Here is a 12332-nt window from a genome sequence, read left to right on the forward strand (position 1 = left end):
CCTGTAGTCCCAGCTACTGGGGAGGCTGAGGCAGGAGAATGGCATGAACCTGGAAGGTGGAGCTTATAGTGAGCCGAGATCGTGCCACTGAACTCCAGCCTGGGCAACAGCGTGAGACTCCGTCTCAAAAAAATAAATAAATAAATAAAGTTAAATAAGTAAAATAAAACAATCATAATATTTTAAAAAGATCACATTTGATCAGAGAACTAAATAAAGTGAAGGAGACAGTCATGCCAGTCTCTAATAGTCTGGGTGGAGACCAGGGCAAATATATAAACCCTGAAGCAAAGGCACATTTTATATATATACACATATATATATATGGGTTGTTTTTGTTTTTGTTTTTGTTTTGAGACGGAGTCTCACTCTGTTGCCCAGGCTGGAGTGCAGTGGCACTATCTCAGCTCATTGCAAGCTCCACCTCCCAGGTTCATGCCATTCTCCTGCCTCAGCCTCCCAAGTAGCTGGGACTACAAGCACCTGCCACCACTCCCGGCTAATTTTTTGTATTTTTAGTAGAGATGGGGTTTCACCGTATTAGCCAGGATGGTCTCGATCTCCTGACCTCGTGATCCACCCACCTCGGCCTCCCAAAGTGCTGGGATTACAGGCATGAGTCACCATGCCGGGACGATATTTATATTTTTTAAAAAATAAAAGCATATAGCAGCAGCAGCAGTGTGAAGGGGGCTGAGTCTAGGAGCTCACGTCAGAGAAGGGCCCCAGGCTGATTGTAGATGGCCACATAGGTTGTGGCGGGGACACGGATCCATAGGTGGAAGAGAAGACTTTTGAATCAGTCAGGGTTCTCCAGAGAAACAGAACCAATAGGAAATACATGGAGATATAAAAGAGAAGATTTACACGGGAATTGCCTCACATGGTTGTGGAAGCCGAGAAGTCCCATGATCTGCCCTCTGCAAGCTGAAGACCCAGGACAGTCCGTGGTACAGTCTGAAGGCCTGAGAGGTGGCCGGCTATTGGTTGCAGATTCCAGTTTTGAAGTCTGAGAGCCAGGAGAGCCATGGGTAAAAGATGGATTTGCCAGCTTAGCATTCAGGCAGAGTGCAAATTCCTCCTCCCTCTGACTTTTTGTTCTATGCAGGGCCCCAGTGGATAGGATAGCACCCACCCACACTGGGGACAGCCATCTGCTGTCCTCAGGCCACCAATTCATGCTTATCTCTTCCAGAAACGCCCTCTCAGACACACTCAGAAATCATGTCTAATCACATATCTGGGCATCCTGCGCCCTGATTAATTTAAAATTAACCATCATACCACCAACGGTTGGTGTTGAGCAGATGATTGAGATCATATAACATCTATTTAGAGGATCACACGGCTGCTTGAGGAGCTGGTAAAAAGAGACAGGGAGACCATTTAATTAGCTTTGGCTTTAGGTGAAAGGCAGTGAAGCCAGAGTGACTGCTGATAGCAGTGAGGTAGTGAACAGATCAGATTTGAAGTACATTTAAAGATAGAATGAAATGCATTTGCTGATAGATGTAGGGTTTGAGGTAAAGAGAGGAGATTAGAACGACTTTAACATTACAGGCCACCTGATAGAATAAAAGTAACACAGCCCGAAATGGAGAAATTTGCAGGAGGAGCAAATTTGGTAAAATATATGAATCAAAAGTTTGATTTTATAAATACTGAGCTCGGGATGCTGACAGGCCTCAGATGTTGTGCAGACAGTTACATGAAATCGAAGTTCAAAGTCATAGTGAAAACATAAATGTGGAGGGCTCAGTGTTGAAAACCATGGTGCTGGACATGCTCACCTTGAAGGTGAGTGTAAGGAAAGGGCTGCATGCTGAGCTGTGAGTCATTGCAGCATAAAGACTGAGAAGAGGAAAGACAGAGGGAAACGAAAACAAGAGCCAAGCAATGAGTTAGGAGGATACCAAGGAAAGGGCTGTGTTATGGGATGAACTGTGTTCCCCGAAATGCGTATGTTGATGCCCTAACTCCTCATGTGACTAAATTTGCAGGTAGGGCCCCCCAAGAAGGAATTAATGTTAAATGAAGTCTTAAGGACACCGCCCTGATCCAGTGACACTGGTGCCCTTATAAGGAGAGGAAGAGACAGCAGGATATCTGTGTGCAGAGAAAAGGCCAGTGAGGATGCAGGGAGAGATGACATTTACACACCAAGGAGAGAAGCCTCGGGAGAAACCAGACCTGCTGGCACCATGATCTTGGACTTCCATACTCCAGGACTGTGAGAAAATACACTTCTGTTTTTAAAGCCACCTGGTCTGTGGCATTTTGTTATGATAGCCATAGCCAACTAATACAAGTGATAACACAAAGTGCAATTAAGGAAAATATTTCAAAAAGGAGGAGTTGACCCCTTGTGTCAGATATTGCTGATTGAGCAAGCAAAACAAGCACTGAAGAACACCCACGGGATGGGGCACTTCCATGGCAGCCGACGGTTACCTTTCAGTGGCGTGGTAGTGTTCCAGACTGACCTGGGTAGGTTTAAGAGAGGAAGGAAGGAAAGCACACAGATAGAATGAGAAATGACAACACTTCTAGGAGCCTTGCTCCTAAGGGGAACAGGAAAATGGGGAGCAGGAAAATAGGGAGATAGCAAGAGAGAGGGAGAGAGGTGTCAGATCAAAGGAAGCCATGTTACAGAAATTATTAAATGTCAGTATGTTTGTGTGAAAAGTACAAAAGAAAATGACAAACTGATGATTAGGAGAGATAGGGGACAATCGCAAGAATTTGCCACTGCCTGGGAGAGAAGGGAAGTGATCCAGGGCACAGGTGGTTGTAGAAAGGGGCCAGGACGGTTTATTCAGTGCAGCAGGTGTGGAGAGAGAGCCGATGGCCTGGGAGTGCAAATGCCTATTACTACTGGTACTTCAATACATAGATATGCTGTAAAAAGGGTACAACATACTTTTAAGAGAAACGTATGCTTTTGGGTGTTTTCACCATTTTGGAGATTTCTTTTTGGAAGTCAGGATGTATCATCCCTTATACAGGGTCTATGAATTCAGAGTAACATAAATTGAGGCAAAGGCAAATGATAAGAAGTCTCTAAGGAGACTTCATGGCCCAATTAGTAAAGCCCACGCCTTAGAGCCAAGAAATATCTTGGATGTGCCTATCAGAGAACGGCAACACAGAGTTTTTATAAGCCAAATTTTCCTGGCATCCACCCCAGAAATTTCTCTCTATTTCTGGCCAGTATCAAAATACCGACACATGACAAGAAGTTGGGCCAAGGCGAAAATGAAGGTGAAGAGAACTTCTCAGAGAAGGTGAGTGATGGTAATTGTGCTGCTGAAGCTTCACCTATGTGTTCTGGAAGTTCCCCAAAACGAGGCAGAGAGAAACTAAACAATTCCACTGAGCACTGTGCAAGCCTTTTGGAAAATACAGCAGGTTCTATATTTGCATTACGTAGAAAAATGTGAGTCATCATTTTACAATGCAGAAGTTAAAATTTCCCCAAATCACAAAGAGATGGTAGTATATGAGGGACAGTATTATGGAGTGACTAGGAGCATGAACTTTGTAGCCAGAGCCCCTGTGTCAAGGAAAGATCTACCACTGCATTTTTCTGCAAGACTGACAAAGCTAGCTGACTTCTCTGTGCATCAGTGTCCTCAGCTATAAAATAAGGATCATGATAGTGCTTCATGGGGTTTATTAAATCACAAGTAAATGGAAAACACTTACAATAGTGTCTCCATAATAGTGACTTTATTTTTAATATTTATTATTAGAATTTATAGTTAGACACAGAGAAGGGACTCAACAATATTAGCTTCTTTCTTTTTACTTTTTGCCTATTTTTTAATATCAAGAAGAGCACTGTAAAATATAGAATATTTGATTCTTAGATGGTATGACATCTTGGGCTTCATACAATGTTTCCTTTTATGGTGTTAGTTTCCAAAGTCCCATAAAGTGTAGCCTTTTTCATGCATCATTCTTCTTTTTGCAACTCAAAATTAGGGTGTCTAAATATATGTCACTCTTACAGCACAACTACTATAATTACTCTCATTACTACTATTACTACCACCACCAATCATAACTAACGATAATAAACTTTTACCTTTCTGTAGTAGGCTGAAAAATGGCCACCCAAAAATATCAGATCGTAATTCCTGGAATCTGTAAATTTTATCTGATAAGAAAAAGGGATCTTCGGGGATGTGATTAAATTAAGGATCTTGAAACAGGATTATTCAGAGTGCGCCCTTAATCCAATCACAACTATCCATGTAAAAGAAAGACTCTACAGACACTGAATAGAAAGCAATTCTTGGTGAGAGGTAGAGGCAGAGATTGGAGTGATGTGGACTCAAGGCAAGAAACACCAAAGGATGCCAGCAGGCCCTGGATGCTAAAAGAGGCAAGGAGAAGTTTCTCTCCCAGAGCCTCTGGAGGGAAGGCAGTCCTGCCCACACCTTCATTTCAGGCTTCTGGTCTCTAGAATTGTGAGAGAATCCATTTCTTTTGATTTAAGACACCAAGCCTTTGGTGATTTTTTTTTACAGCAGGCCTAGAAAATTAATATAACTTCTTTGCATTCCTCACACTATATTTTACATGTATTATTTTGTTTAATCATTACATTAATTATATGAGCTATGATTATTCTCTTTTATAGATATGGAAACTAACATCATACAGCTAATGAAAGTCAGAACTTGAGCTCTCACCCAGGTAGAAGATTCTAAAAGCTATCATTATGTTTATACTTATGCTGTTATAATGATTTCATGAGTTTTTACTAAAATGTTTTACTATGCTTAAAAACTATGTCAAAAATCACATTTAAACAACATAATAAAAAATTACAAATGAGTAGAAATTCCAAATTTGATTTAGTGCTCATACATTTCCTACTTATATACTTTCCTTTTTCTTCTACTAACAGGACACACAAGTGAAGAACAATGAATAAGAGGATGAAACAATTATATGGGTGCAAACATTTCATCATTAATTTTTAAGGGATTTTTAAAGAAAAACTAGTAAAATTTCTGTGTCAAACAACATGCTTTAAGAAAAGAGAAACCTCTTTGGCTGGTAACTGTGTCTTCAGCCCTTCAGACAAGACACGCTTGAGGAAGAAAACAGCAGTAGTTGCAGTACCAACATAGACCCCAGCCTTGGTTTAACTGTCATTTTCTCATGAATCTGAAAACAGCCTTTTCAGCTTGAAAGAGGAAAGTCGGCAAATAACACACCTGTTATGAGACTTGAAACTTTCCCATTAAACGTACTGTGTTTTTAACCTGTAATTATAACAATTTTCCTTTTAAATCTTGTCTAGAGCTGCATCTTTTATTCTTTTGGAAACTGGGTAAATGTTTAATACTAGAAGACGTAATCTCTTAGCTTTGTAGGTGAAGAAACTGTGATCCAAGGAGTAAAACAATTTACTCAAGGTCACATATTTAGTCATTGTAAAGCACCTACCACAACACTTCACATATACCATGTTTACAATAAAGAGAAAATCCTTTTATAATTTTTAATTTTATATTTCTAGTTGGGGGGAGTCCATAATATATTTAGTATTGTAAATTGTGCATATATTAATGCTATTTCTTTCTTTTTAATTGTTTTTATTTTACTTTTTATTTTTGATTAAACATTTTATTGACTTTAGAAAAATTCTCATTATTGATCTGTTTCTCAGATGAAACATTCTTTGGACAATGAAAATGCAGGCCAGGCGTGGTGGCTCATGCCTGTAATCTCAGCACTTTGGGAGGCCGAGGCGGATGGATCACCTGAGGTCAGGAGTTTGAGACCAGCCTGGCCAACATGGTAAAACCTTATCTCTACTAAAAATACAAAAAATTGGCTAGGTGTGGTTTTGCATGCCTGTAATCCCAGCTAGTTGGGAGGCTGAGGCAGGAGAATTGCTTAAACCCCTGAGGCAGAGGTTGTGGTGAGCTGAGATCTGCTACCATACTCCAGCCTCAACAACAGAGAGAGACTGTTAGTCACCTTTGAATCCAGTTAGTCACCTTTGAATTGATTCCATAGGAGTACTGTATCTTAAATGCTCCTTTATTATATACAGCAAAATAGTATTATACACAGACAAAGTCAAGAGATTAAGAGTAATATTCAAAATTTAACAATGTACAGGCATAGATTAAAAAAAAATAAGTCTTCCAGTAGATTTTAAAATCAACTATTTACTAATTGGAAGTTTGCTCTGATCTGCCCTGATTCTTCTCACTCACTCTATAGCCACCCAAAATGTTTCTGCCGTGATCGAGTATAAAAGTTTGAAAAATAGACAAGACCATTTAACTTGGTTTTATTCTCCTGATGCTGTGATTTTGTTTTGTAGGATAATGAGGAAGAGAAGTTTATTAGGAAGAGATCAGCCAGAGTCCTTTTTACATTGCCTTACCATGACCATTTTCCAATAAGCTAGCACTGTATTCAGTGCTGAGGCCCTATTGCTTGTGGAAATTGCCCTAGGAGAACTACCTCCAGGATCAGATCGGGTCAATAGGCAGAAGAATTAGTCTCATGTTGGTGAAGTCCAGTGCAATTTATGCTGCAGTGCCAAGTTTGTAGAGATAAATTAGTCTATTAGCCACTAGTGACAAGGTTGATTGTTGAACAGCAAAAGTAAGAATAATGTATTTAGTTTTGAATTCGGTAAGAGCAAAGACAAAATGACCTAACTCTTATCAGTGGTTTTGCCACAAATCGATCACTAGTTCATCATATGCCACTATCTTCTCAATACAAGCTTTACGAAAAAAATCTACAACTAATATCTTGTGCTGTCCCCTGAGACTGTATACAGAGTGGAAAGGAAAACTGTTTATTTCCAAAGGACATGATTGTGTAATTACAAAAATCCAAAGGATATAAGCTAATGAGTAGAATTAGTGAGGATGAATTTAGTAAGGTCACTGGATACAATATCAATATACAAAAATCAATTGCATTTTATCTACTGGCATGAAATAAATAGAACATATAATTTAATGCCATTTAACAACAATATTAATACATACATTAACTAATTATATGTGATATTTAGTTAAACACTACAAACTGCACCTATATCTATATAGCTTACCTATAAATAAAGTGTAGTATATAATTTGGAAGCGATTCAGCCAAATTAGAATAAACACACATAGATGAGCGTGGGGAGACAGAGAAACGTGAATGTGGGAAAATGTTAACTAGTGAATTTATGTAAAAGGTACAAAGCAATTATCATGCCCTTCTTTTGAGATTTGGGTAGCTTTGAAATTTTCAAAATAAAACGTCAGAGGAAATGTTAGTAAACTTAAGGTTTAAGGAGTTAAATAACTTGCCACGCTTCACAAAACAATTGGAAGGACCAGAAATACCCCCCAACTCCTCCCTTTTGACGTTCTTCTCAAGGTTCTTTTCACCTTGCTTTCCAATTAGGCCTTCCTTCCAGAAGGCAGATGAGTGAGGAGTGTCAGCCCTAGAATCAGATCTTCGTATTTCTGTTGTTGCTATTTAAATAGCGGCATGCGTTTATTTTATTTTTGTGGTATAGTCTAACCTTTTGTCCTTGGCATTTATTAGCTATTGCTGTTCCTCCAGGGCTCAATCATCTTTTTTATAAGCATAATTGGGTTGTCCACAATTGAATTTCATCCTGTTTCCCAAATGTATTACTCTTATCAGTTTCATCCAGAAACTGGAAGGCGGAGGCACCCTGGCAAGTCACAGAGCTCTGCCAGGCACCACTTGGCTGTGCTGCAGCGGGTGAAATTCAGGGTCTGATAACAGATCCTTGATCTTACCCTCTAGCTCTTAGGCTCCAGCAATACATAACATTTCCAGATTTTTTATTAAGTAAACCTCTTAGCAAGCTCGTTTAATACAAAAATGCCAACTCTTTTTGAGAAAACCCTCTCTTTTACAATATAGAAGCAATGTGGTTGGCATTTTTTTAAATTGTAAGGAAACAGTGGAGTTTCTGTGCAATTTACTATAAAGGCAACCCAAGGAAATAGAATCACCAGATGCTTGATTTCACTTTGTGATGCTATGTTGGTATAAGAGCCATATGGTCAAAATTTTTAATATTCTTCATGAAAATTTTAACTTTATTTTTAAAAAATGTGTCCTTATTTCTTTTGCTTTTACAATAAATTAGTAAAGACCTTTGGGTCTTCACTTAAGTGGTCTAACAGAAATTCCTCTGAAGTCTCAGGAGTGGTAAGTGTCTCATTGCTTAACTCATTTTCTATACAGAAATCTCTCTCTCTCTCTCTCTCTCTCTCTCTCTCTCACTCTCTATCTGTGTCTCTGTCTCTCTCTCTCTCACACACACACACAAACACACACACACACCGACCACATGTACACACAACTTACTGTTTAAATGATCTACCATGTGTATTCCAGGGAAGTACTCTTCCTGAATGCTATCATGAGAAACCGTATAGTCCAGCAGTTAACAGATCAAACTCTGTGGAACCCTGACTCTGCTCTTTTCTATCTGCCTCAATTTGGGTAAATTACGTTACAGCCATGAACCTCAATTTCCTCACCTGTAAAATGAACATAGTAACACCTACCACAAAGCATGAGAGAAAGGAATGTAGATAATGTATATAAAGCAACTAGTATAAAATGAGGCTTGCAATTAACAACATAATTACTATTTTATCATGGTTTTCTAATAAAAAATATTTAGAAACAAATTAATATTATCCATGGTTTCTGCCAAGTGAAGAAGTGGATTGTTCATCAATAATTAGTGTTCATCAATAATTGTGTACTCTAACTCCAAAAAGTGGCCAAACCCCAATAGATTTTATCAGTTTGTCACACTCCTTGAATTTTTTAAATGGCAACTATCTCCAATGAAAATATTTGATAACATTTTATCATATTCACAATTGAATCAATGGATAAAATATTTGGTTATCTATCATATATATGTTTCAGTAGACAGTGGTGAAAGGCTTCACCCAGAAATACTCATTAGAACATACTCAATAGGCTGGGCGTGGTGGTTCATGCCTGTAATCCCAACACTTTGGGAGGCAGGTGGATCACAAGGTCAGGAGATTGAGACCATCCTGGTCAACATGGCAAAACCCTGTCTCTATTAAAAATACAAAAATTAGCCGGGCATGGTGGCAGGCACCTGTAATCCCAGCAACTCAGGAGGCTGAGGCAGGATAATTGCTTGAACCCGGGAGGCAGAGGTTGCAGTGAGCCGAGATCGTGCCACTGCATTACAGCCTGGGCGACAGAGCAAGGCTCTGTCTCAAAGAAAAAAATAATAATAATCAAATGCAGATCTTTGGGCCCATCCTGAGAACTCCTAAATTAGGATCCCTGGGGAAGAGGGCTAGGAATTTGCATGTCCACAAGCACTCCAGGAAATGTTTTGCTACATTGCACTTTGATAATCATTGCTTTATTGTAAAACAAAGAATAAACCCTGCAGTCCTTACTTTCTTATGTTCTTACATCATCCCAAACAGAGATACTGTGATAAAAATATGTGTGTTCCAGCATCAGTTACTGGAAAGAAACCAGATGGGAGAAGCATAAGTGTAAAGTTATGATCTCAACTCTAAAGTTAGAAGGGCTAGCTTGGCCTGAATATGGTGAGTTCAGCCAAGTTGATAAAATTGCTAACTCTATCATGAGAATATTATGACAAGAAGACAAACACACCCACATGGGTGTAGCCTCACTGAACATTCTTAACTTTTAGTGTGTTCACGCAGTGGATTAATCTAAATGCAGCATAGGAAGATTTTACATATTGAACCTCCGGTCATCATCTCTCATAGGTCTCTTCTCCTTATAGCACTTACTATACATACGGATTTTTTTTTATTACAGACATATTACAGTTGGGTGTTGGCTACCTGACTGCCCCACAATGTCAGACCATCAGTTCTATCATAGCAGGGGCATGTGCATTCGGTTCCAAATACAAAACCAGCCAACTGGTAGCCCATAATAGATAATAGATACTGTTGAGTGAATAAAATAAATGCCTTTAAACTTGGAAACGTTTACCGGTGCTTAGCCATAAAGTTGTCATTTTTTTCTCTACATGGTATGTTTTCATTTAAGACTATCATAAAACAGCATCTCTACGTGATTCTAAAGTTTTTCTTTGTTTTTACAGTATCACAAATAAGAAGGCCTAGTAGCATACTGAGTAGAGCATGGGCTTTGCAGTTAGGAAGTTGTGAATTTTAATTTCATTTCTATTGCTTTCTTGCCATGGGACTCATAGACAAGTTACTTAACCCCTCCTTCTCTCTATTTCTTCTTCTCATGAAGCTTTTCTAAACCAATAGAATACAAATAAATTGGATAAATAAGAATCTCTTCCATGTTCAAAAGGTTATAAAAACATAGGCAGTGTAAAGAAGCAGCAGAATTTTCCCAGTTATAAGACATCTACAAGGTGTCATTCTTCTACTAGCTGTTCTTGCCACTCAGAATGACTTTCACAGTAAATTGCAATCCAACTAGCATATAATTTTAGGAACCTTACAGATAAGCAATAACTACTCACAGTGTGTTCAAATTCTTGAGTTTCTTGAAGGCGCTCCCTGGAATTTCTTTTATTCTGTTAAACCTCAAGTCTCTGGGAACATAAAAAGGTGAAGAACGATTATAATATGTTGACTGTGTTCTGCCATTATTTCCAGAAGCTTGAAGGCTGAATCTCCTTTTATGATCAAACATACAGTACTAAAGGACTAAATATAATTAAGACAGAACTAGTGCACATCATACACTAATCATTAGGGAGGTGCACGGTTTACAGCAAATTGTGCATCTCTGGGGCCATATGCTTGTCACAGGATGCCAGACAAATGTGGCTATTTATAGAGCTCTGCAAAGTGTTAAAGACAGTTACACCATTTATTTTAGGTTTTATTTGTATGCCAGTAAAACAAATTCTATACATGGCAACATGTCAATTGAGTACATTTAGTTTGGAAAATAATTGATATATTAGATGTCACATATCAACTCACACCACTGTTTGAATTTAGCAAAAATTATTAATTACTTAATTTTTCTTCACAGTATAGGAATACAATGGCCTTCTACGAAGTATTAAATCAACAGAACAATTAGTTTGAGAGAGACGTTACTCCACAACCAACATTCTCTTTCATGAATCCACGTCTTTTTTATTCAGCATGTAAATAATTGTCAGCTATGTGCCACCTATCATGTTAAGTAATAGGGATGCAAAGATAAGCAAGATAGGGTCCGTGCTACTGAGCACAGATAGTTCAGTGGGGGGATGTCAAGCAAGTTATTACAGGACTAGGGTGTATAGTGTTTGTGATACAACAGAGGATCAAACAAATGCCATGCACACTTGGAAGACTTAGGGACTGCTCTGCTAGAGCCCCTCTTTCAGTTGAAGAACGAGGCACCCCACTCCATGTCATTATGGTAGAGACATCAAGCAGGGGCCTCCTCCTGCCTGGAACAGGGTGGTTAACTGGGGGCAGCATCTCCACGGACATAGTGTTTCTTCCATGGGGAACATATGACCCAAGCCAGGCCAGCTGGAGGTGTTCTTAAGCATTGACATGGCTGCTGAATAAAAGTCATGTTCTCTCTCTGGGGTTCAGAGCTCTAAGGAAAATGAACATCTAGGGCCACTACCTCACCTTGTCCACTCTAGAAAGCGCCAGCCTAGGAATAAAGCCCAGCAGAAACACATAGGGCCAAAATAGCAAATGAAAGAAACAAAGCCCTGGACCCAGGATTGCCTGAGACCAAATTTACTCCTTGACTTTCCAGATCCCTGACACCAGAAACTGTCAGTTAGATAAACTAATTTGAGCTGAATTTCTCTCTCTAATGCAAGGAGTATAGAAGAAAGATGAAGTAATTTGCTTGGAAATGTTAGGCCCAAGGAGAAGTATATCAGGGAAATTTTATAGGATGCTAGAGTGGCAGTAACAGAACAAAATGAAAACAAAAAACTACCTTTACTTCCCCTCAATTAATTTCTCAAAATAAAACTCTTCACCACCATAAAAAGTTGTTCTATCTTAGAATACTTGACTCACAAAACTTTATAAGAGTACCTTAAAGTCTATCATCTATCACTTTATCTTTCTCTAGACTTTGCCAAAATGAGCAAAATTTTATAGGAGCTATTGTTTTCAATTAAAATTATTAAATAACTCAGTGACTCCTTGCTAAATGGAATGCACTGCTTATACACCATCCATTGCTGTTTGGTATGTCTAGACTATATCGGTAAAAGAAACTGTAAGTTATATGAGATCCTCCCTATAAACATATAAGACATTAAGTTA

General features: G+C 38.7%; 1 protein-coding gene across 7 annotated transcripts in view; it reads right to left on the bottom strand.

The window, feature by feature from the left end:
* PXDNL (peroxidasin like) overlaps window positions 1-12332 on the bottom strand; it is a 522985-nt gene that overhangs the window by 325315 nt on the left and 185338 nt on the right. For all 7 annotated transcript variants that reach the window (XM_054561591.2, XM_054561594.2, XM_054561592.2 and 4 more), the window contains exon 2: window positions 10556-10627. In XM_054561591.2, the coding sequence (XP_054417566.2) occupies window positions 10556-10627 (72 nt within the window). The remainder of the gene's footprint in view (window positions 1-10555; window positions 10628-12332) is intronic.

This window comes from Pongo abelii, chromosome 7 (assembly GCF_028885655.2).
Source record: "Pongo abelii isolate AG06213 chromosome 7, NHGRI_mPonAbe1-v2.0_pri, whole genome shotgun sequence".
NCBI lineage: Eukaryota > Metazoa > Chordata > Mammalia > Primates > Hominidae > Pongo > Pongo abelii.